At 40.0% G+C, this 25,724-nt stretch overlaps 1 protein-coding gene across 2 annotated transcripts in view; it reads right to left on the reverse strand.

Moving 5' to 3' along the window:
• Positions 1–686: 686 nt before the first annotated feature.
• LMAN1 (lectin, mannose binding 1) overlaps positions 687–25,724 on the reverse strand; it is a 29,109-nt gene continuing 4,071 nt past the window's right edge. The window contains exons 2-13 of one of the 2 annotated variants that reach the window (XM_075587413.1): positions 23,047–23,201; positions 22,831–22,938; positions 21,127–21,188; positions 15,065–15,164; positions 14,076–14,199; positions 13,174–13,232; positions 12,501–12,633; positions 11,457–11,647; positions 11,294–11,364; positions 4,155–4,302; positions 3,097–3,215; positions 687–2,721 (exon numbers count right to left, since the gene is read on the reverse strand). In XM_075587413.1, the coding sequence (XP_075443528.1) occupies positions 2,685–2,721; positions 3,097–3,215; positions 4,155–4,302; positions 11,294–11,364; positions 11,457–11,647; positions 12,501–12,633; positions 13,174–13,232; positions 14,076–14,199; positions 15,065–15,164; positions 21,127–21,188; positions 22,831–22,938; positions 23,047–23,201 (1,307 nt within the window). In that variant the 3' untranslated portion in view covers positions 687–2,684. Of the gene's footprint in view, positions 2,722–3,096; positions 3,216–4,154; positions 4,303–11,293; positions 11,365–11,456; positions 11,651–12,500; positions 12,634–13,173; positions 13,233–14,075; positions 14,200–15,064; positions 15,165–21,126; positions 21,189–22,830; positions 22,939–23,046; positions 23,202–25,724 lie in introns of both variants that reach the window. The other variant, XM_075587404.1, reaches the window with a different exon arrangement.

A 25,724-nucleotide genomic window follows, 5' to 3' on the forward strand; every position in this document is an offset into this window, starting at 1 on the left:
CACATATTTTTCTTAAGATGCATACCGTCTAGGACATGCTGTCGTTTATTTTCTCCGTGCACTTTCCAACTTAAACCGTGCACAATGTAATATAAAGAAACTCTCAGTAAGATTATAAACCTGGATATAGCTAAACAAGACAGAAACAAAACATTATTGGTGTTCTGCCATGGTTTAAGCTGCTGAATGCCAATGTCTCCTTTACAAACACTAATATGGAAAGCACTGTAAAGAAGGACTTTTTTTCTGTCGGTAGGTAAGATGATTATGTGGAAAGAACACAAACATGTGGTGCTGATGGTGTAACTACTTTCAATTATAATTTCTCTAGAGTAGGAGCTAGAAAGTGTTGGAAATATGTAGAAATATCGGGAGTATGATTTTCATTTTCAGGAGTAGAGCAAGTTCCCAAATATGCTTAAAACGTCCTGATTAGTGATGTCGCTCTTATTTGCCATTTTAGTTTAGCAAACGCATTGCCCGACTTCCTTTCTGAAAGATGAGGTACAGTATGCAATTCCCAAATGAATATAAATGTGCAGTTATCGCAGCTGTGAGTATTTGAGGAGAGTCCTTTCACAGTTTCGGTTGACCAACTATTTCTGTAATATGGTTTGCATTTGTCAGCTTCAAATATTATTTACACATGAGATACTTACAGGAAAAAAAACCACAACTACCGGTAGTTGCATTTCCAGATTTTTCTTTAACAAGATGTAGACAGCACTTTAACAAATGTAAGATATGGAATAGAAAACAAAACACTGATGGCAAACATTTTGGATGGCAAATTGACATTTTTCATACCACAAACTTCAAAGATATTTTTGTTAAAATATAAAAAGCATATTGTGTTCACCAGTAAGCTCTCTCTGGGGAATTGTTAGGATACCGAAACAGACGGGTAGTACAAACAGGTTTCGCTCTAGTTTCATGTAGCATTAAAACAATTGTGTGGCAGCTCTAGTAACGGTTGTGACTGATTTTCTAGAATCTCTAGAGCAGGGGTGGCCAACTCCAGCCCTATAGGCCATCAGCAGATCAGGTTTAAAGGATATCCCTGCTTCAGCACAGGTGATACAGTCATTGACTTCGAGCCACTGATTGAGCTACTTGTGCTGAAGCAGGGATATCCTGAAAACCTGACCTGTTGCTGGCACTTGAGGATTGGAGTTGGCCACCCCTGATCTAATGGGTTGCTCTTCAACTGATGTTTTTGCTTGCGAAGAAAGCCATAAAAATGAGGAACCTCAACTGTCCTACAAAGATTCTAGTTTATGAAACCACAGCTATGTTTAACCATATCAATTTCTCCGGTAATATGCAGACGCCAAAATATCCGTAGACAGAAATTTTCTTAATAGTGAAGAAAAAAAAGCTAGGTTATTCTTTAAGGAAAAAAAAAAACACATTTGTAAGGAAAATGGTTAAAAACACACTGGAGATTAAAAGTAATTAAGGCAGCAAAGATACTCTTGTTCAGGGGTGGCCACCTCCACTCCTCAAGGGCCACCAAAAGGTCAGGTATTGGGGATATCCCTGCTTCAGCACAGGTGGCTCAGTCATTCTGACTGTCACCTGTGCTGAAGCAGGGATATCCCTAAAACCTGACCTGCTGGTGGCCCTTGAGAACTGGAGTTGGGCCCACACCATCTCTAGTTACTCTATTTTTAAAAATCACGTACAAATAAGAACATAAATGTACATGTGTGGTAGTAAGGCAGCCAACATGTCCCTCTTCAGTACCCAGTCATTGCTCACCGGTTATTCGTAGCAGAGGAGTAAAGAGGAGCAGCAAATAACAAGAACTCATTCATTGAAACGGAGAAAGTAGTCATTTTGCGATAGTGAATTGACTTTTGTGCGCTTCACTAAAATGCGTTAAAAGCGGATATTTCACGGAAGCCGCTTTGATATTTTAACCCCTTGCATCCTGATGGGACCAGTATAGAAGTGCCCACATATACGGTACATTGCCGCCTACGTTAGCACCAGAAGGGGATAATGGACGACCCTTTCACCCAAGTGAATGGTTTTGATACTGATGAATATTTACAGCAGCAACCAACAATACCTTACTTAAAAGCAATTGAGTATTTAGTGCAGCTGTTGAATTTAGATCGGTACAACTTTCTTTTCACAAATGTTGTGAAAATGACTTGCAAATACTTCCACTGATTAGCAGGAATAAAAGGAATTAGTGAAGTGCTTCGTTAATATTAGTCACTTGCTTTCTTATTTAAGATACAAATGCAGAACAGAATGTTTATCCTTGGAAATATGAATTGCTGTTTTAATTAGGAAATTGTTACAACAAATCACCATGAATTTACTCATTAGGTGAAGCATTACGTTTTGACACAAAAAAATGATCTGTAGCCCTGAGTGAAAAAAAGGACATTTTGATACAGATACAAGACCTGATGACAACAGGAGTTACTGAATCCAGTTCAAAACATAAACCTCTTTAATAGACTCTTTAAAAAAAAAGTTAAAAAAAATACTCCACAGTTTTCCTTTTTCCCGTTCTCATTGCCATCCATTAATAAACCAGAGTTCATTTTGTTTCACAGAAATTCAATAATTTAATCTAATGAAGCCTTTTCGTTCTAAGAAGTCCCACATGTATAAACGTGCCGATCGCTGTGTGCGTACGCGAAGTACACAAACAATAAGACAGGTCATCAAAAGAACTTTTTAGCCGCTGCTTCCTGTTGGCTTCTGAAAAAAAAAAAAAAAAAAAATATTTAGAAAGCGATGAGCGCTCACACAGCATTTCACATCCTCATATTACACTTCTATTTCACAGTGCAGAATGCCATTTTGAAGTGATAATATGCCAATCTGTTTAGTGATATGGTTAGAATTGGGAAACAAATATGATATTCTTTCATCAGTATTATTCAACCTAAGCCAAACCAGGCTAATCCTCTTAAATTAAAGTTGCTCTTTTTGCCGTCTACGTAGAAACAAGACGGTAAAGCGGTTTTATTTTGAGTATAGTTCTAGGAAATCCTCTAGCACTTTGAAATTCAGCCATAAACGTCCTTGAAATGTGTATCTTGGTGATATGAAAAGGAAAATCATAAGACGAACCTGTACATAATATAACCGATGAATAACACTGTCTGTACAGCTACAAATACAAAGAAGTGTGTTGAAGATAAACAGGAGGGATACTGAGGCAAGTCTGGACATTTCGGTTTTTCTTGTGGCTGTGTAAAAAAAAAAAAAAAAAAAAAAAAAAATTATGATATTTTTACATGCAACCTATAAAAAGGGATGACAGTAGATGCCATAATACATTCTTATAATTATAACAATGTTTTTTGACGTCTTGAATAATTAACAAATATTGTAGGTAAAATAATCCTATAAAAAGCATACAGAAAACAGACAAAGCAGCCAACTGACCTAAACGAAAATGTAGGTAGAACAAAGTAACGATATTGCTGCTACCTTGCGTTTAAAGCCCAAGAAAGTTCTATGGCACCAAATGCAGGGTTGCTATACAGCAGCTGGCTAAAAACTTATCGATCCTGAAGAAATTCTGTGCTATTTACAGTAACGCTCCTCAGCCAAGCACTTCCCTGCTTGCATTAAAGCCTGTGACCTAAACTTTGAAATGTTTTTTATAGGGTACATTTAAAAAAAAATTTTTTTAATGCAGATTCTCAATTAGCCCGGGAGAGTCATCAAAGCTTGATGGTCTATTGCGCCCGATCTGCAGATAGCTGCCATCGACTTGAATGGAAGTGATCGCGAGATCTGGCGCAGTATACCGCATCGCGCTATAACTCCCACTATGAGCTTATTGGAGGGACTTGTGTATGTATTACTGCTGATACACTACTAAGCGATAGACAGTAGATTTAAAACGTGGTAAGACTTGAGCTAGTGGTTAAAGAGCTACATTCCTATAATCCATATCTAGCAACTAGTTAGTGATTGTGCAGTTTAGTAGATGCCATCTTTTTAAAATGTACTTAGAAATAACAGGAAAGAAACACGGAAACGTACATTTTGTTCTGAAGTTCATCTTGGGCTATGTCCCTTTAGGTATAACGGTGACAGCAATTGGTTAATCAGAATCAAATCGCCTGACTACTGAATATTATCAACTACAGATCAATAATAATAATGTGAAACTTTACCATATTCCTTTGCACTAAATGCTCGATGTCCCTTTTTACTACGTGAAGATGTTCTTTGATATCATTGAAGTGTTGGGTATTTTCATAGCCTGTAGACCCAAGGTGTTGGTTTCCAGAGACAAGTCGCAAAGTTTCACTCATGGAGCCTCTAAAAAACAGAGAAAGTTGGTTAATGAATCAACAAAAGCAAAAGGGAGAGACCACGATGGACCAATCGACAACTGGCATTTTATGTATATTGAATACAGAATTACAAAACCTGATTTTGGCAGTTTGCTACACCACGGTTTTGTATAAAAATATTTGATCTGATAAATAAGTTTTAGAGCACACACGCTCGCATTAGCGTTTTATTAATGCTAACAGAGGTATTTTCAACCTGCGGCTCTTTGGGACAAAGTTGTACAATTGACTTTCCAGTTACGCAGTCTGTGGCAACTGGCAGCTAAGGAGGAATTATGTGGCATTTCTTCCTGGTTTTTGTAAAGGGATGTAAAAGGTCTGTCCAATAGGAAACCGCAACTGATGACGTTGCTGCTATTGGATTGCAGTATTTGGCAGCCATTTTGATTTCCCTGGAGGCAGCACAGACACCTGTATCTCAGGAACCATACGGTCCCTAGTGATGAAAATAACGCGATTCAGCTCCGGTAGAACACATACTGTACACACACACACACACACACACACACACACACACACACACTTTCTTTTTTTAAATAAATCCATCTGTCTGGAATGCTGCTTTAACATTAAAAAAAACTCTGGGAGAGAAAGTCGTCTGTGTAGCTCCAAGGTAAACAGCCCAGTAGCTGTGAGCCAATAATGTCTTGATGGAGAGTATAGGAGTGGATGAAGGGGAGAGAGAGTTGGTGAGGTACACTGCTAGCAATTGTAGTGCGTAGAAATGCCCAGTTGCAAGAAACACAGTGTGTTGGGATCGGTGTTTGGAGTAGCCTGTTACTCACGATCAGTACCGTCCCTCACGCCTCTCTCTCTCGTGTCCACGAAAGGATGGTGACGTCACTCCCCGGTGCCTGAGAAAGGGCAGTCTATGCCCGAAACGCTGGGGAAGAGGTTTCCCCATTTTCGTTTGTCCCGAGTGCTCCCTTTATGTAGTTTAATAAATATCTCCTGTTTTTAATCCATTCTGGTGAGTGCTAGTCCCTTTTGAGTGGTTACCGCATCGATCTAACCTTTCTTCTATAAAAAAAAAAAAAAAAAACTCTACCTGGTTTGGAGGTAAAGCAGCCAGTACTTGTATCAAATGTATAATATTAAAAAAAACAAAAAACATTGTGTGCCAAAGACCACTTTTCTTTGAATTGCTACATAGAATTAATCAGAGATGTTTCAATCATTTCATGAGCAACACTAATGGGGCAAATTGCACAGTTTTGCGATAACAAAATAAACACACTGACAAAAATAGGCACCAAAAACGCACACGTTTCAGACCAGGTTTTGATTAGACAGGTGCTACAACAACATTATCTTGGTCTAAAATGTTTTTTTTTTAAAGGTATTAAAACAAGCAGCACTGTTTTCTACTGGTAAGATAGGACAACCAGAAATCTACTTCTACATCTACTAACAAATGCTCTTATAAGATATGCTTACGGTTCAAGAGATTGAGAATATGCAATCATTGCCCTAACATAAGCAACACACTTTTATGTTCAAGTGCATCCTAAGTACTAAAAGCTCCAGGTAACTGACAAAACCAAAACCAGGATAACACCGTAGCAAAGGGAGAACACAACAAAACAAACTAAAGTGGCAGATATTTGGGTTCTGGGCATATCAACTTGTATGCTTTGTCCTTCCACAAGCCTTGATTAAAAATGGGCAAGCAACAAAAATGAGGCTTTGATAGTCCATTTTGTTGTTGCTAAATGTTGCACTATTACACCCTTTCTACATTATCAAAACACTTAGAAGATTTTATCATTTGTTTTCTTTGATTCATTTAGAACAAATGTGCTTTTCACATCATATGAAATAAACATGATAAGAGTCAGATCCTTTGAAGAAATGCAAAGCTTCAAAAAGAAATTAATGCAGTTGGGAAAGAAATGAAGAGGCTTAGGGATAAGGAAAGATTTAGGGCTAAGGTCCAAGATTACAATTTACCTTAAGAAAAACTCATTTTCAGTACGCGCTGTTGTGGTGCAGCAATATTTTATCTGCATGTTTTCATTCTATTGTTACAATAAAAATCAAATTAAAATCCGCAGAGTGTTTAGGTGCCTGGCTTTTTACAGAGATCTGTAAAGTGATCAGATAACAGAACAAACATGCTCCTTAATCAATACGCGTGTATCATTTTTCCTCACTGAGATGCTTTTTTTTTTTTTTTTTTATTGCAAAGAGGATTAAAGTCTGTAACTAGAATATTTATCATCATGTGGAATTTAATCCCCCTTCCACTTCTGGCAAGAAAAAGACACAATGGATAATAACCCCGAAAGCATAGTTTTGTTCTGGACAGCTTATTCTTCGTTCTAATAAAGAGAAGCCAGAGCACCTTTTTAAAAGGTGCATTTAATGTTTAGCAGCATACATTAAAACTGCAAAAAAAAAAATAAAGCTACTGGATATGGTTATAATTTAGGACAATGGATAAAGCACGAGAAAGAAAATGATACACACAATATTTTTAACCGGCTGGCACTCTGTGGGCCCTTCTGATGTTCAGTAAACATGAGTCTCGCTAGATTTGCATTCACCGTTACATAGGGACAGTATACGCGATATGAACAGAAGAGAAAGACCCTTGTCTTCTGTTACCGTCACCGAGGTGACTTTAAGGAGGGGCTGTGGGACTCTGGTGCGGCGGGCCCCTTCGCCACGATAAGGGTCAAAGGAGCAATCCATGCCGTGTTTTTATATTGTTTTATTTTTTGAATATAGATTTGAAGCTGGGGGTCTCTGGAGGTGAAACCCTTCCATTTCAGCTCCCGGAACCCCCTACTTCCAGAGATACTAATCTCCGAAGAGGGTGTCGGTAACTCCTGCAGTTTTCTGCCGTTTAAAGCTCCCATGTCACATGGGCCAACAGGAAGCTGCACCAGGTGACATCACAGCTTCCTATTGGCCCGCAGGAGCTTTGAAAAGTGGCCATAACATGAACCCTGGAGTGGCTACTGGCACCAACTACGGAGTTATGCATCTCCGTAAGCAGAGTCCCACAGCCCCTCCTTAAAGTCACCTCTGTCTGGCTTGCCTTTAAAATATATTGTGTTACTCCACAATAAGGTTTTTATACGTTCCATGTTCACAGATTCTGTGCCAATTGTTCATACTGGTGCCGCCAATGTCTGCCTGGGACCGCTCCTGGGCAACGGACCACAGCAAGGGCAATACAAGAGGGAAAGTCTTCTCTGTTTAAAATGTAAGACGCTTCTTAATCTTAATGGAGACTGTTAGCCAGGGAGATACTGTATACCTTAAGCGTAGAGATTTTTGAGGCTAGTAAAGAAGGAAGAAGTAATGCACTGAAGCAAAATTTGTCATAATACATTATAAGAACCTCTAACTCCATATAGCAACTTCCAAACCTGCAAGGACCACATGATGTAAATCTGGAGCACCAATCTCATACACCGACACAAAGGCCAAGGCCTCTATTTAATATGCTGTAAAGCCATCTTCCTCTTACTTTGAGACATTTAAAGCATCATTCATGTTTAAGACTTCCAGAGCAAGCAGATGCGACTGCTTCACAGCACACTGAAAAGGGGCCCAAGATATGCTCTTTTCAGTGCCGGATTACCAAGAGGCACTTGCCTATGGACCCTCAAGGTTAGGGGGCCCCCCATAAGTTGATTGTTATATAGTCAGCATTATTTAAAGAAAAAGAAAAAAGGAGTAAAATAAAGACGTAAACATTTTCAAAACAACTTCTAAATAAAATAGAATAAGCATGTTTTCCATTAAAAGTGTTAAAAATTAACTAATTAATTTAAAAAAAAAAATCTCAGTATGATACCATAGGTTTTTAAAAAAATTTTTTTTTTTAAACATTACAAACTACGAGGAAAGGCCCCCACTATCTTTGTGCCTAGGAGCCCCAGAGGGTCTCAAAGGAGCAGTCCAAGATGGCAAATTATTATTATTTTAATATATAATTGAAGCAGGGGGTCTCCGGAGCTGAACCCCGTTATTTTCAGCTCCGGAGACCCCCTACTTCCAGAGATACTTACCTCCGAAGGAGGCGCCGGTAGCTGCTCAGGCTAAGCAAGCAGGGCTGTCAAATTTTAATCTCCCGCCACACATGGTCCAATAGGAAGCCGCACCAATGACGTCACAGCTTCCTATTGGTCCGCAGGGCATGAAATATCTGAAAGGAGGACATATTGTGAACCCTGCTAGCCGAGGAGAGCAGCTACCAGCACCTAATTCACAGGTAAGCATGTGGGTCCCCAGAGCCGAAATTAACGGGGTTCAGCTCCGGAGACCTATGGGTATATAAACACACGGGAGGGTTTTTCGTCACCTTTTTCACCATAATCAAATCTTTCTCTATATAATCTCTTTCTCTCTATATATATTTTTTTTAAATCTCAAAAAATGTTGCCACCTTGGATTGTATCTTTAAATCAACCACTTGCTCTTTGCCTTAATTTTACCAACAAAACAATGCCTTGATACATTACTCACAAATTTCAAATATCTAGTAAGGTCTATTACCTAATAACACTGCCCAACATCTAATAATGGCAGGCTCTTGTGGATGGAAACACAACCTCTCCCAAGACTTTCTATGTAATCGGTTGAGTCAGGATCCTTTGATTTATTTCTGCTCAAAACCCTGTAATGTTAACAGTTCCTTTTGTACAGGAAACAGGCAGCTATCGGCAAGTTTATTACCAGATTATCTGATAACATACTCCTTAAACTTTTTACCTTGTCAATGGACTTGCTTGTAATAAATAATTAAATGAACGTTACAATAAAAAAAATACAAAGAAAATAAATAGAATACATTCTATATTACGGTCTAATAATATTATCTTAATTCAAGTATTTATCAGATATAGTTCATTCCATTATTCTCGATTTCAGTCAGAGAAATTGTAATGGAATGGGTACAAGGCGAGCAGAAGAATAAACTGCTTTAATATCAATTTTATTATTAGAGTGAATACGCCTTTCAACGCGCCAGCTAGTATGTGTCACTGATCCCTTAATCCAGGGGAGCGCAATCTTTTTTCCCTGCGCCCCCCTGCCGGCTGTCCCTCTCTCTATGCGCTCCCCTCTTACCTCGGCGTCTGGGCGTCATGGCCACGTGACGTCACATGACTTTGCGGTGTCATTTGACGCCGCGTCTCCAGAAGCAGTCTGAGCCAAGGTAAGTGCAGTTTACAAAGGCCTTCGTCGCTTCCCCGGCACTTAATTTAAGTGCCTTCTGGAAGCGTGCGGTGCGCCTGTAAATACCGCGCCCCCCCGCAGACAGACAATCTCATGCCCTCCTGGCTTCTTACTGGACACTGGTCAATCAACAAACAAATCCTAAGAAAGCAGACTAGTGGTTAAGTTTACTCTGCAGCAACACATCAAAACAAATAGACAGTCTATAATCAGATAAGTAGAAAAACCCATAAAATGTGCACATGGAAATTACTTATTCTAAGTAAGGATAAGCAACAATAAAAATGCAAGAGGCTGTTCATTTTTTTTAAAGAATACCCTCAAATGCTTCTTTAATCTATGCAGAACATAATAAGGAGAGTTTAAGTAAATTCACAACAAATATTAAATAGGACTAAAACGCTGCAGACTAACTGGAAAACCTAATTTGCTTCCTTGGAATTAAGATTTGTGAAGAATATTAAAGCAAAGGCTTTCCTGGAAAACAAAACTCCCATAATCTTCAGCCAACAGCTGACCTACTTAGGCACGGTGTTTTCAAGGCAAAATATTCTTATCAAGAGCAAAGGAAATCTTTTTCAATCAAAGATGAAGTTCCATTGTAGCAACACGCACTGAAATTGCAATAAAATAAAAGGCTTGTGTGTGCATATGTGTACACACACACACACACACACACACCTTCTCTATTAGTGGCGGTTTAAAAAACAAACACACACACACACAAACACACAAAAAACACTGTAGTCAATGTATTAGTTTGCAGAATTAGGCCACAAAGCATTACTGCAAATCACAAATGTTAAAGAATATACAATGCAATGCATAATGCTTTTGTTCACTGCTGGTTAGGAGAGGAGGCTATTTAATAATCACTGCATATTAGTGCTTGTGGTATTACTACTTTTACATGACCAGGATGAAACAGGAAAGCAAAAGGTAATGAACAAAAAAATGTCACTTTATTATCAAAAGAGCAGTTCCTCTTAGATAGATGTGTCGAAGTTGCAAAGAGAAGTAAAAGCATCCCTTCACCTTCAATATCATTTTGAATATTTCCCCCCCCCTAATTTTAGATGGTATTATTAGCTTGGCAAATTGAAGCACGAAAGCCTAAACAAGGACAATAGCTAATATTAAGGATTACAGACCGCTTTTGTTATGCGAAAGTTAGATGCTCACATGTAAGAGATAAAATAATGGATCAGATAAACCCAAAATACAGTGATCAGGACAGAGCGAAGAAGCAGTTTAGAAAAATGTAAACAGGAACATGCAATGTTAAATAATAGCTAGATCCTCTTTCTTCTTGGGCGTCATAGGCAGCCATCTTGAAAATTGTTAATGTTATTTCAGACGTGGCTGACAGAAGTGCAATCAATTGCTTTTTCGTATACTTCTCCAGTAATTCAAACTTTTCTATTTCCCTTCTTGACCACCAGATGTTCTACATCAGGGGTGCTCAACTCCCGATCTCAGGCCTCCCCAACAGTTCATGTTTTCAAAATATCCCTGCTTCAGCACAGGTGGTTCAGAGGCTGAGTCAAAGAGTCGACCCTATTCTATATGACATCAGCTACTGTAGGAAGACAAGAACTTTGTGCCGTTGCAGAAATAGAAAAAACCTGAACGATTACTTATTACTTCAAAGCAGCAGATCTCAATGGTTTAATATTTTACCCTCCTTTGGCTAAATTGTGATAGTTTTTTGTTGCTGTTTTTTTTAGCATTTACAGGAGAGGTTTAGAGCAATTGACATAACTTACCTCATTTCACCGACTTGCTTTAAAACGTCCCTTTGAGTAGTGAGAAGAGCGTCAAGTTCCTGCTGGGAAACCTTCAAGAAAAACACATTCATTTAGTGCTAATGAAAAATGACTTCAAATAGAAAGAATTATGATCTCTTCATCCTGCCTCTTGCCTACTAACCTGTTCAAATTGCCCCAGGGCACCACCTCCTCTCTTGGCGATCTCGTCCGTCACTGCAGATACGTATCTCCTTTGCTCGTCGAGAATCATATCCAGCTGCCTGTTGAGCTGCTTGATTTCAAGATGAATGCGATTCTGACCCTCAAAGATCTGCCTCAGTTCCCGGTCATTTACAGTCTCAAACATATCATCTACTGGAGACAGAAATTTTTTACAATAACAATGTGCAGTAAGACCAGAAGATAAAACATCCTTGTAATGGAAAAATATATATATTTGCACACAACCTTTAGGCTAAGAAACCGAGGAAGGTAGGTAAATTGACAATGTCGATGGGGTAAACATGGTAAGCATGGTACAAAGGGTTTTAGTAAATAAAATTAATAATTCTAATTGTCACAACATGACAGTCATTATGTTAAGAATTACTTGTTAATAAATACATTGCGAGTTACATTATTATTATATCACAATAAGTATCTTCCATCCTGCCTGTCCTCAGAGAGGAACTATTCTACGACACTCAGCAGATCACCCTCCCATCTGTCAAAATAGAGCTTTGATATAAAAATGTAAATAGAATTCTCAGTAACGGAGGATGAATGGAGTTTTCACTTAATACAAATATACAGTATATCACGGCCTGGCTATGTCACATAATAAAAGGTTGACAAAACTTGTTAACAAATTTTACAACCACAATGTTCCTCTTACTTGCCTGCAACAATTCAAAACTTACACTGTCAACGCATACTGCTCTCACAAAATTAACACGAGCACCTGGACAGTGAATTCAATTAGCCAATAGTCTTCCATTAAACTTACCATGTTCGAAATAACACAAAGTATGGACTAAAATATAAAGTATGTAATCAATTACATACAGTATACAACAATTTACTTTGAAAGCCTAGTCTTTTTTTGGAATGTTTAACTATATACTACTGAACTACTTTGGGCACTTTCTGCATTAGTACAACCAATTAATACGTCTTTAAATTCAAGGCTACCAGCAAGGAAAGGGAACAGTATATTTATACATGCCTGGGTGTTCCTGCGTTCCTGGGTGGTCCTTTTGGAACTCCTCTTTCCTCTTATCCAGTTCTTGTTGAAAATTCTCAAACTCCTCTTGGTACTTGTCCTTTTCTTCCTTTGGAATTTCTGCATCTGGTGTGGGCTGAAATACACTGATATTACCTTACCATACATAAAAATGTTCAAATGCTAAAATAGATTTTCAAAGGAGAACATTTACCTGCAGCTAGCTCGCTGTCATTTTCTTTTCCTGGAGTCCATTGATGGCAATGGTCACGTACGTGTTAATCCCATCCCCCGGAGTTTTGTAGGACAGAAAACGTTTTCCTGCAGTTAGCACCACCTATATAAGGCTCCTCCTACCTGCAGTTAAGCCTCAGACTCTCTCAATGTTGAAAAACATAACTAAAATAGGTGACCACTGCCTTGAATGAACTCCAGGAAAAGAAAATTCCAGCAAACTGGAGGTACATTTTCTCCTTTCCTGATCGTCTAGCCTGAATCTAGCCTGATTTGGGCATGCGTACTTGTTTAGGTTGCAGAACTGAATAAACCTCAGCGAGGACACATTATGTACTAAAACCAATGTGGCCAACAAAGGGCCTTCATGTTGTTGGTATTTTGTTTTTCTTCGGCAGCTGCAATTGTTAAATCAGACAAGTTAAAATAGCACAATACTTACTGCCTCTTGTCCAGGCTCAGTCAATTGAAAAGTCAAAAAAGACAGAACATCATGGTCATCTGTTACAAACAAACACAACATATATTTTAGATTTATAGTTGTAAATACTATTTGTTATTTTGTCATTTGACTTTAATATCAACTCTCTCAAAAGCCATGATGAAGTAATGGCTGCAGTGCAGTATTGCTATATTCTATAAATCAATAATTGCCAAACTAGAAGCACACCAGGAAGAGAATGTTCTCATCACAGGGAATACAAGTATCTAGAGGCTAGTGCAAGGCAGAGGGCCACAGGCTGAAACCCAATATTCTATCTAATGAATGACTCAAATTCATGAGATTTTAGAGAACGCGTCCTATTGTGAACCTCTGAAGCAGCAGTCATCCTTAAAAATCTTTCCCCCCAAAAAAGCTGAACCACATTACTTAAAAAGGAGATATACTGTACACAATGTATTATTTTCCCCAGGGCTTGAAAGGATAAATAAAGATGGCTGTGCAGTCACCCGATTGGAAGCTGTAATGTCATGGCTTTCTATTGGCTGCCAGAGTGAAAACAGTTGCCATATTGTTTCTCCCGGACAACAAATCTTCTACGGAAATTTAAAAAATTAAGTATTTTAGCAACTGAAAAACAACTTATGGCCCATGTGAGCCGTCTTCTTGCGCCATAATGCGCCTTCTGGTATAGCACCACTTAGTAAATATGAGCCTGATTGTTCTACCCCTTGTTTACCAGTTCAGCCTTGTAGAAAATGTTCTGTGTTACCTTTGTGACTGCATTCCATTTGCTTATCAGCAATATAGGCTACCGTGACTTTGGAAGAAATGTTTCTGGAAAGGCAAATTTATACCGTACGCTCTGTCATCTCTATCAAATAGATCGAAAAATCAATAACCTGCTAAGCCTCCAGTTGCTGCAGAAATTCCAAAGAAACCTTGACGTGGCAGAATCATATTATCCACTTTCCCACAGAACTCATAGTCCTCCTTGTCTGGTGTAAACCCATTGTTAATCATTACCTACAGAAATGATATAGGAGCAAAGCGTTCAAGGAAAAGAGAACAAATGCTAATTATAAGGAAAACAAAAATCAATGATAAAAAAAAAAATTAATGTTATCCAACAAGTGGAAAAAGATCAGGTTATTAGTATGTTACTATATGCACGCGGAAGAATAGTTTGTCAATTGACCTTTTCAGTAATGTGCACAATATTGCACTAGAAGCTGGGCTTGTTTAAATGTAACCAATTAATTTTACATTTCTTTGCACACTTGTTTACAGTTTTCTTATAAGCCGCTTACATTAGTGGTACATATGTAAACCCTTGAATATGCTCACCTAAATTCTATATAGTCTAATTATGTGTTTAGGTGGAAGAGCATGCTTTGTAGAATAGAAGATGTTCCCAAACTTAAAATGAAAAACAAACTATACAACACATCTTAACTGAGAATATTTTGGTGAAGATGCAACAAAAACTGACAACAAAAAAAAAAGTCTTTACTTTAAAAAAATTTTTTTTATATATCATAAGGCAATAAAACAAGGTTGTCTGTTTTGTTTTTTAAATTTAATGTACAAAACACACCGCTTTCATTATGTCACTTGTCTTACATGGGACTGCTCTTTAAAGGCACAGGAAGCGCTATAATAATATATCTCTGAGAGAAGCCTTTCCAAAATATGGCACATTAATAGTTCCAATTTTAGTCTACTACCGAAAGTAATATAGTTGAATAAAGTGCTGTCCATTTAATCATGAAATAGGCCCTTGAAAATTGTTTTATATACAGGAATTGAATATCGGAGGAGCTGAAAATGTACGTTGGTTCATGGCCAAGACAACAATGAGTATGCCTGCCCTGGAGTAAACCATACTTACAGTTAATGTCTTTTTGTAGTATGTAATCTTTGCTCGCACAGGGTATGGTTTGTTACGAAAATCCCTTTGACAAGATGCCAGCGCCTGTGTGGAACCATCGCTACAAACACAAGTACCTATTATTAGGCATTTCTTCTATTTCTTCATTTTCCAAAACTTAAACAATGCTACTGTGGTATTGAATGAAAATGCATTAAAATAAAAAATTCACACACAAATATTACAATTTTCACCAAATACACAACTGTCATTTTATAAACTGCCAGTTGTGTATCTTCATATAATATTAACCTTTAGACTGTGTGAGATAAAAGAACACGTCAATATTTAACTTTGTACCTCTCTTTTTATTCTGATACTGACAGATCCCTGATTTGGCTACCAAACTGCTGTCCTCAGCTGCTGGTAGTGCATTTCTTTTTTTATTGACCGTTTTTTTAACATTGGAAGGGCAATTGTATAGTTTACCTTCAGCTAGTCTCTTTTCCCCTCTAATAGGCTCTAATGACAACACAAAGATATGGACCAGGCTGTGTCACTGCTTTAGAGAGGATATCCTTATTGGAAGCCCTCCCTTCGGTAGTCTAGTAATCCCCAAGCTGAAACAGAACCATAAAATAGCCCCAAATGTAAATCGTCTTAAATAAAATAATACATAAAAGGAAGGGAACCATGTGCTGCCATGGGAGCCAACAGGAAAAGAGAATAAGTACATTTTTAATTTTCCTTGGCATCCTCCCATGGCAGCACATGCTATGGGACTTAAGGCCGCGATTATACCAAAAAAATGCCGGTGGCGCAAAAACAACTAGCATAAATACAATTAAAGTGCTCATACCAATGGCGATGGTTACGCTGCACCGTACTGCAAAGCGGCAGGCTGGGGAAGAGACTTGCAAATTTGTTTTCCTCTGGCAACGGCCGTGTCACGTGAGTGGTTCAGCCAATGAGGGCAAACCACTCACGGCCACGCCTACGCCACCTCTGCTGTCCCCCGGTATAAATCAAGATGCTCGGCGGCAGCGCAGGGCCACGTCACAGGTTAGCGCTGCCGCCCTGCAGCTCTTGGTATAATTGAGGCCTTAACATAGAAGTACCCAAAAAACAAAGAAATGGGAGGCTTAGAACCCCTTTTATGCAGTTACATCACTGCTGCTTCAAGTACTTTTTTTTCTTAATATCCACCTTAAAATATCTCATAAATGAGAGGAGAAGACTATGTAAGCTACCCAGCAAAGCTCTCATTTGTGCAAGAGCTCTTTGATCCCACAAAGACACCAACACTTTCATGGAATGTGCCCTTAGGCTCACGAGCGGTTCTTTGTTTGCTTATTCATACGATCACCTAATGCATAAGGTAGGTTTTGAAGCTGTAGTGTAGACCCTTTCATAGGGCCCCAAAATAAAACAAAGATAGTCCATTTTCCTAAAAAAAATTCTGTCCGGTAAATGTAATGTCTGAGAGCTTTGAGAATGAGTCCAGAGTTAGTAACTCTCATGCTATGGGGATGGGCAAAAAGATGTCAATGTATTTGTGTGACAAATCAGATAACACCTTCAGCAAGAATGGAGGAAACTTTCTCAAAATCACATCATTCTGAAAAAAGCTTAAGTATGGCTCTTTGCATGAAGGAGCTTGCAGCCCCCTACCCTTCTGGCCAATGTCATTGACACCAGAAACAGCACTTTATATGAAAGATCTTCAAGGGAACATAAGACCAAGTGTCCAAGGAGCACATGCATTTTATTTATTAATAAAAGGTTTTACCAGGAAGTAATACATTGGAGAGTTACCTCTCGTTTTCAAGTATGTCCCGGGCACAGAGTTATAAGAATACATGGTTACATTAAATGAACAGTTATACAGTCAATTTACATACGTTTCATGGACAGATAGAGTTGGAAAATTGGGTAGAGAGGATAAAAGGGCTGGTGAGTTTAGATTGAAATAGAGCTGCTTTAACATCACAAAACATCAGTGAAGGGCAGCAAATTGCTCTCACCCTTTAGCTGCCCTTCGGCTGTGCGCCTTTGGGGCGACACAGATGTACACTGAAGGGGTTCAGATTGAATGCTGCTGTGATTTCAAAAAGTCCTTTGCCTCTTGGGTCATTAACATTCCAGAGAGTAGGACTGACTAAATACAGCAGTAAGCAAACGCAGGTATTAACCCTTAGCACACTGGATATGTGCAGAGGGGAGAAGTTCTTGGGGAACCCCATCAGGCGCCCTCCTTTGGGGCAACGCAGATGTAGTTAAGGTTGGCATTATAGTGTTACCATTGTCGTTACGGCCAATGTTTTAGGGATTAACTGTTGACATAATAGTGTTAATGTTGGGGTCCTAGAGTCAGTGTTAGGGTCACAGTGATATAATTAGGGTCAGGATTGATATTATGGTGTCTTGGAAATTGTGAGTGAGATACATGTTCCCACATATATACACACGCGGGAACATGTATCTCACTCACAATTTCCAAGAAAATGTCATTGCATCTGCTTCCAATGGTCCTTTGGAGGGGAATCTGGAGCAAACCTTTCTTGTTATTCTGTTTGTAGCTATAAAGGAAAATTGGATTGGCACTCAAGGCATACATACACATGCAAACATACAAAATGTTGGGAGAGATAGAAAGACCCTTATTATTAAAAATAGAAGAATGAAAAATAACACAACTTTTACTATTAAATATTTAAATGAGAGTCCATGGGTCAAACATAATAAATTGAAGACGCAAAATTAAAAATCACAAAGGGATCTGTAGAGGGAGGGGCTCACGGAAAACAGCGGTTACCGTCACAGATCAAGGGACAGAGCCGGGTGAGTATATCACACAGTATATATTCTAAACAGAGTGAAGGATTCTATTAGGAAAAATTCCTAATACACATCTGATCTGTTTAATTATGTGATCTGGGGCCAGAGAATAATAGTGTGGGGAGATACAATCTCTTTATAGCCCCAATATATATCTTGTCTTAGACATTAAGTATATAGATGATTTGACACTGGGGGGGAGAAGCATCATATAGTTCAGAAACATACTAGCCCATCAGTAAAAGAATAACGTTGTTTCATAGCCTACAGCCCCTTCCTCAAGCTTGGGTCCTCAAAACGTCGCTATTTTTTACTGATAGGTGAATATGTGCCTGAACTATATGATTAACTGCTATTTTTACTTTCTGTAAACACTGAAAAGAATCTACATTAAAGAAGCAACTTTGCTAAATGTATAGACCACAAGGATTCAGTAAGGTCCCCCCCCATGTTTGCATGTGTATACATGTTTGGAGTGCAGATCCAATCTTCCATGAGTATATGCCTATCGATGGGGGCATAGGATCAGAGCACCTACAAGGCATTAAATGAAGAATAGGATCTGGTGAGTGCAAGTTTCTTTCTTGCTGTTTGGGGCTGCCATTAGACACATTTCTAGTGCTGCCATAAGATCAACTTCTAGTGCCCCACAGGATGCATATATGTTTAAAAATAAAACCTGTTTGAGTCAGAAAGAACTTGTCAGTGACTCCAGAAATGGTTTCTAGATTTACTTCTGTCCAAACTAGAAATTTTTATGCCTTTCATGAGTGCCAAACTCTTTGTGCCCCTTATTCTTTTAAATAGGACACCATGGTTTTGTTATCCGATTTTCCATTGCGTTGCCCTTGAAATCTAGGTATTTCTAAAACCACACAGAATTGCTATATTTCCAGGATAGTGATCAGTAGCTGTCTTTCAAAAAAAAATGAACATGTGCTCTGAGTGACAAAACGATTGGAATGAAGACCCGCAACCTACTTGGCTTGCATATGTACCTACTGTAATGTGACCCATGCAAGCCCTGCCCGCTTGGTTGGTCTGTCCATTCTATAAAACAGACGCTGGCGAGCTGTGTGCATTTCTGCTACTCCTGATGGGCCTTTTTGAAAAGTTTCCCTAGCCGCTCAGCTCTCCAATCTCTCTTCAGGTAAGGCTTTCTACTTAAATTTGGCTTTATTTCCGCTTATGTGTAAACAAAATTAATTCTAAAAAAACAGTACTGGGTGTTGACTGTATATACCTGTCTGGATATGTTTACAGGAAAAGAAACATCTCAAAAAATTACCATATAGTTATAGACATAAAGTTGTCAGTATGTAGACTCAAGAAACAACGAGCAGGGTAAAAGTGTTCCTGGCAACCGGTGTTTAGATAATTATCAAACAGTCGTAGTTCTTAATCACCCATTAGTGCTTCAGATTCATACCCCCTCTGGGCTCCCCTTGGCCGTTCCGCCTACCTCCGACGTGGCCGGGAGGTTGCGGCTGCAGCTGTCAGGGCGTGCGCGCATACTCAGCGGGAGGTGGAGAGACACAGAGAACTGTAGAGAGTGCTCCGGTGAACCGGAGGCTCCGCGGCAGCTCGATCACACAGGGCGCCGACATCTTGGATACGATCGCGCATGCGCGAGACCCGGCGTATGCGCAGTAGCATCCCAAGTCCGGGGGCCATTAGGGGAATAGATCCGCAGGGGACTACAGCCCCCAGAAGGCACTGGGGTTGCTAGTCAGGTGCTGGCAAGCAGCTAATCGTGTGGCCGGATTCCCCTGCAACCATATTGTTACATTTCGCGCACCGAGAGTGCCACGCCAGTCGGGGCTGGGACAAGGAGAGGGTAGGGGGTATGCGCAGGGTGTATGTGACCCCTGCACTAGGCCAGAGGCCCCCGATTCCCCCTTTGAGCTTGTGGTTGCTGCAGAGACAGGCCCATTAGATAGGGACACTGCCCCTGTAGTACCAAGCGTGAGGGACACAGAGAGAGTCTATTACGGTAGGACCCTCCAGCTGGATACCACCCCACGTGGAGGCGGACTCATCGCTGACGACGGCATGGGACCGGACGGCGCCCACTTGTCTTCAGTCGGCGCTACCGGTGCTGGAGCCCCGGCAGGTATCATCACCTCACCAAGTGCACCAACAATTCACACTTTAGTTGTGGGCAGCGCTGTTGCACACATTGGGTGGGTTGACTCTTGTGGACACCAGGGTAGTTGGGTGCCCAGGGGCACCTAGGGACTCCGGGTAATATCCCTTCAAGGTGTGGACTCTGTATTAGAGGGTACTGTGGGGTTACGGCCGTGCGTGGCCTATTTGGTGTGGGTGTTATATTGTTGTTCCTTGTTCATATGCATGCAATAAACTGTTATCTATATCAGTGTGTGTATTGTTGCATTGAGTCCTGTGACGGGGTTATCCAAAATAGTAGGATCCCGCACAGGTGGAGGCGCTGTCACCAGACAGATCAGGTGCACCCCAGGCTCCCAGCAGCGGAGGTTCAGGCCTCCTGTGAGCCACAGGTAACACACTACACACACAGTAGCCACCATATCTCCCATAGGGTGGGGGAAACTGCGCTACATATAGGATAATTAAAACCTGAAGCCTATATTACCAGAGTGTGCTCTAGGGTTTTAATCAGGGTACCGTGAATGGGCAGAAATGTTTCTTCCAGCATAGCACCCCTTAGTAAATATGGCTGCAAATACTATAAATAGCAGACATATCAGTAATATAACCATGTTATATTGGGTACCATGATGCAAATGGTACGTTTCCACCATGTTTACTGACTGGAATGTGCAGCAGGATTCATGACTTGGGAATTAATAGAGAGCCCCATTAATAGAGAGCACCTCTAATGATTATGCACATTTTCTTTTACAGGTTGGACAATAAAAAGGAGCGAAGTGTTTCAATAGTTATGGGCCCCCTTATTTTATCCAAATATTTACAGAATAAGTGCCTTTGTGCTGTAATATGTCGTTTAGACTGCAGATTATTAAAACACATCACAACAATATACGAGTGGTATGTGGTGTGATACCCAAAGCAGTAAGGTAAATACAGTCCATAGTATTAAAGTCAAATTCAGTTACACGATAGGGATTTTGTTCTCTTTACTTGTAGAAATCCCCCATTTTTAAACCATTTATTGTAGGCGGTACCTGCCATGCATTGCCTAGAACAAACCAGTTACAATACACATTTTACAATAACAACATGTTCAGAAAACTAATACTTACTTTTGATGATCGTAAAGAAGTTTACCATTGTTGCCCACAACCAAAATGGAGGGGTTGTTTTTCTAGAGATACAAAAACAGCAATTAACATTAAAAGGTAATTTGTTGTTACACAAATTACTTTAAATAAAGTTGTTTGCGATTATCGAAAAATCTATGCGTTAATCAGGCCCCATTTGTTGTACTTCCTTTCCAGAATTAGATATGAGATCCTAACCAATGCTTAACAAAATTATACATATTTCATACACCGGGATATTTATTATGGCGCTTTTGCATTTTAGGCTTTTTATTTGTGATGGTCATACACATTTTTACTTATGGTAGAATTAAAAACGGTGGCAAATGCAGAGGACTTTTCAGTTATTGTAATGTTATATCTGTTGCTAACTGGAACTGTCCCAGTAAATAATCAGCATGCTTATTTATGCCTAATACAGTGAGTGGCTGGCGCTGCATGATTACTTTATTATGGTGGCACAGAACAAAATAAGGCTGGTTACACTGCAGTAGAACATCTATGAAATGGGCAAAGAACACACTTTAACTATTTTTAATGCTATAAACTGCATCTTGTTTCTTTAATGAATACAATAAACTCAACTTTGCACTGAACAATGTTAACCTAATATTGATTTTAGTAAATGGTTTTTCTGTAAACAGAATGTCCTCGATTAGCAACAAGAGAATTACATCGATAATACAATCATTCCGTACACAATAAAAACGCCATGGTTTGTTCAGTTGACATCATGGCCATTGGCAAAAATGAGTTTTTTTTTTTTTTTAGAAAAACATTCCAACTGTTAATGGCACATATAGACCAGACAAAAGCTACTAAATTCCTCACGTAATTGTTTGGTTACATCAGCGTGAAGGTTTTCAGAGCAGGAACATTGATGCTGCTGTGCTTCCGGTTACATTAATGTGGCTGTCTGGGCCCTTCTGTTAAAATGGCAGCATTCAGAGCAGTGCGGCTACAGTAGTTAGCAAAATAATGAGTGTAGCACGCTGGACCACAAGAACAATTACTAAAGTATGGATTGTCTCACCATTTCCAGGTTTAAAACCGACTGCATGATTGTTTGAGCTGTGTTTATACGACCTCTCTCTCCCTCAAAGAAAAGACGGACCCACTTGTTGTGTTGTAGTTTGATGAATTGTTTGAAAACAGAGCGTGTTTGAAGGGCCCTCCTATACTCACTAAATAAAGTGTAGTGTGTATAACCACTAAATAGAATATATCTTCAAAGATTCAAAGTGAACACGTGTTTTAGTAATATTAAAATACAGTGATCTACACCCAAGTTTGGGTTTACAAAATAAATATAAAAACTAAACTAGTTAAGTGACAAATAAATAATTCTACTTCATCAGGTAATAAGTAGTGAAGTACACACAAACAGTGACAAACATGCACTTACAAACAAACAATGTAAAAGTGGAGAACACTTTGAATGAAATAAATGGCAGTAATCAGAATCTGTGTGGATGCAAAAAACAGATTGCTGCTTAAACCCCAAGAACTGTTTCCAAAGTTCTCCCTTGAAACTGATGCATTCATAAACAAGTCTAAAAGTCAAGATGTAGAGCTGTTCCTAGCGCTTTCAAAAGTTTAAATAAACAGACTGCAAAAAAATGCACTCGCTATCATTCCAAAAGTACAAAACACAGTATCATGGTACAAAAGCAAAAGTAAACAAACCTTGCCATCGTTGTCAAAGGAATCAAAGAAAATGCCCACGCCATTCCAGGAATCAGAAGCCCCATAAACGTTACCGTCCAATCCTTGTTCTGAAGTAAACCAAATTGCCTGTATATAAAAACACACCAGCAATTATAGGGAAGCGACACAAAGCAGCACTAGACATTACTGCCTCGTTATTGAATTAACCGATTAAGAAAGTGAGCAGCAGCATACCAATCCATCAGCTCCAATCCTACCACGTCCTGTCACTCGAAATGTCACTTCTGCTTCCCAATTCTCGAAGCTCGGGGCAGATTTTGTCCAAACACAACCTTTTTGACTTTTCAAAGACGGAGTTATCCTAATCTGATCAGCACTGGGAATAGCATCTAAAAGAGAAAACATATTTGTACATTAAAAAAAAATAAAAAAAAGAGAAGAATTAATTTGTCAATTTTATACACGATTCCCGGTTTAATCTAAATGTACAAGTATGAATCTGGATGAAAAAATATTGAAAGAGTGTATTCAAGCGCAAAGTAAGTATCAATACGCAAGCATTACCAAGATTACAACAATATATACTAATGTGGAACCAACACTCTTCCATTAACTGTTGTATGCAGAGTCTTTTCTGAACATTAAGATTTGGGGAGCTTGAGGGATTAGACCAAGGTCCCAGTGTACGCGACGTGGTGCCTGGCGGCGCTCGTTTCCGGCAACAGCGCGACCTGGTGGACTTCAGGCAGTGCGCGATGGGGAGGCTTAGTGGGGCGCGGCCATGGTGCCACACAGCTGGTTTGCCCTCACTGGCTGAACCGCCGCCGTGGCCAGCGCTCCGTCGCCACTAGCAAAGACAAAATCCTTGTCTTTGCTAAATGTGGTCGCGCATCGCGCCGGGGGCGCGCAGATGGCTACTGGGGCTGGCCCCATAAAGGGCCTACCTTGTGTTTGACGCGCACGCCATCGCAGCTACTGGGGACCTCGCCTTAGGTGACTGACGAAGCGTATGCGACGCGAAACACTATGACAACAGACATTTCCCCGCTCCCACGAGGACGCTGCGAGTAGCTCCATAGGGTTAGCCAGGACACTTTTCTGTTCCATGGCTATGGTGCATATTTGGCCAATTTACAACCATCGCTTGGACACTACAGCCTTACCATCAAGTCCTAGGTGTGAGATGATGATTTTTTCCAACATAATGTTCTGCCATTGTTTTATCAATGTAAGTTTTAACTTGTTTATCACACTGATAAAGTGTTTATTTTTTACTGATTCTGTCTATGCGCTTTTTTTTGTATGTTTCTTTACACACATTTCAGCCCAATATTAAGACACAATATCCCTTACATGGAGATTTTTAGTAAAAAATAATCTTTGATTTTTTTGATTTTTTTTTGCAAAGAAACACTACAAAGAAAAAACGCTGAAGTTTTCCATACCACAATGATATAAGTTAAATTGCAATTGATGCCACCGTACCATATTATTACTCAACAATCTGACAGAAACAAGAAACCAGTCCCCGACGCAAAAAACGTAATAATGATACCAATCCCAATGTCCATAAGGAACCAAATCCAACCAGTGGGTGCAGGTCTTAGTACAACTCTTCAAGTAAGTAAATCTCCTACAACTCTTCAAGTAAGTAAATCTCCTATAGATTAGCAGAAAAAAGACCACTGCGCAGTAATCACATTCAGCCAAAAAAACCTCTAGGCGGTTAAATTGCCTACTTAGGCCGCGCATATAGTGCCGGTGACGTGACCGATGAAGTCACCCGTCGCCATTGCAAAAGTTATATTTTAAGTTTAGGCAATGTCGCTGGCTACCAGGCCAGTGACGTCACAAAAGCGGGAGGGCAGAGGGACGGAGAAGCTCCTGATTGGCCGAAAGGGGAGATCGTCGCCTGAAAAAAAAATCAAATATCAGTGACGACCAGATTTTTGGTAGCACTGTCGCGTGCACTATAAGCGCCGCCAACGGCGACAATGCATTTGTTTTGACGCGACAGTCGCGTTGCCGTCACTATAAGCGCAGCCTTACAGGATGCACAATGATCACAGGCATTGGATATAATCTGTTCTTTAACCACCGATCATCTGACTTGATCCACGAATCCCACGCAGTTCCCAGCAAGATCTCCAACCAAGTCCCTCACACCATGTACCAGCAAACGTTTACCACGGTATGTTTGTCTTATTCCATCTTGGGTACAGTGGTGACAGTTTAATAAAAATATGCAAGACCAAAGAAATACACTTACATACAATGTTGCCGTCCGCAGTCCGAGTTCCTGGAGCTCAGTGTCTGGTAGCAGGGGTTGGCGTCTCACACATCTGCTCACGGCCGTGACTCCTCCTCTGATGACATTGCTACCTCGTCAGACTCCGCCTCAGTGCGCACGGACGGAATTAGGCTCCAACTACGCGTTTCGTGACTTGGAGTGTCACTTCCTCAGGGGGATTCACATAGGGTGGAGCCTAATTCCATCTGTGGGCACTGAGGTGGTCTCTGACGAAGTAGCGATGTCATTGGGGGAGGAGTCGCGGCCGCGAGACGCAAACCCCTGCTACCAAACGCCAAGTTCCAGAAACTCAGGCTGCGGATGGTAACTTGGTATGACCCGACACCTTGTAAGTGTATTTCTTTGGTCTTGCGCATTTTTCTTAAACTGTCCCCACTGTACCACACTATTTTTTATTCCATCTTGGGTAAACGTTTGCTGGTGTGAGGGACTTGGTTGGAGATCTTGCCGGGAACTGCGTGGGATTCGTGGATCCAGTCAAATGATCTGTTCTTAAACCACCGATTATATCCACTGCCTGTGATCATTGTGCATCCGGTAAGTAGGCAATTTAACCGCATATAGGTTTTTGGGGCAGAATGTGATTACTGCGCAATGGTCT

Source organism: Ascaphus truei, chromosome 1 (genome assembly GCF_040206685.1).
Source record: "Ascaphus truei isolate aAscTru1 chromosome 1, aAscTru1.hap1, whole genome shotgun sequence".
Taxonomy (NCBI): domain Eukaryota; kingdom Metazoa; phylum Chordata; class Amphibia; order Anura; family Ascaphidae; genus Ascaphus; species Ascaphus truei.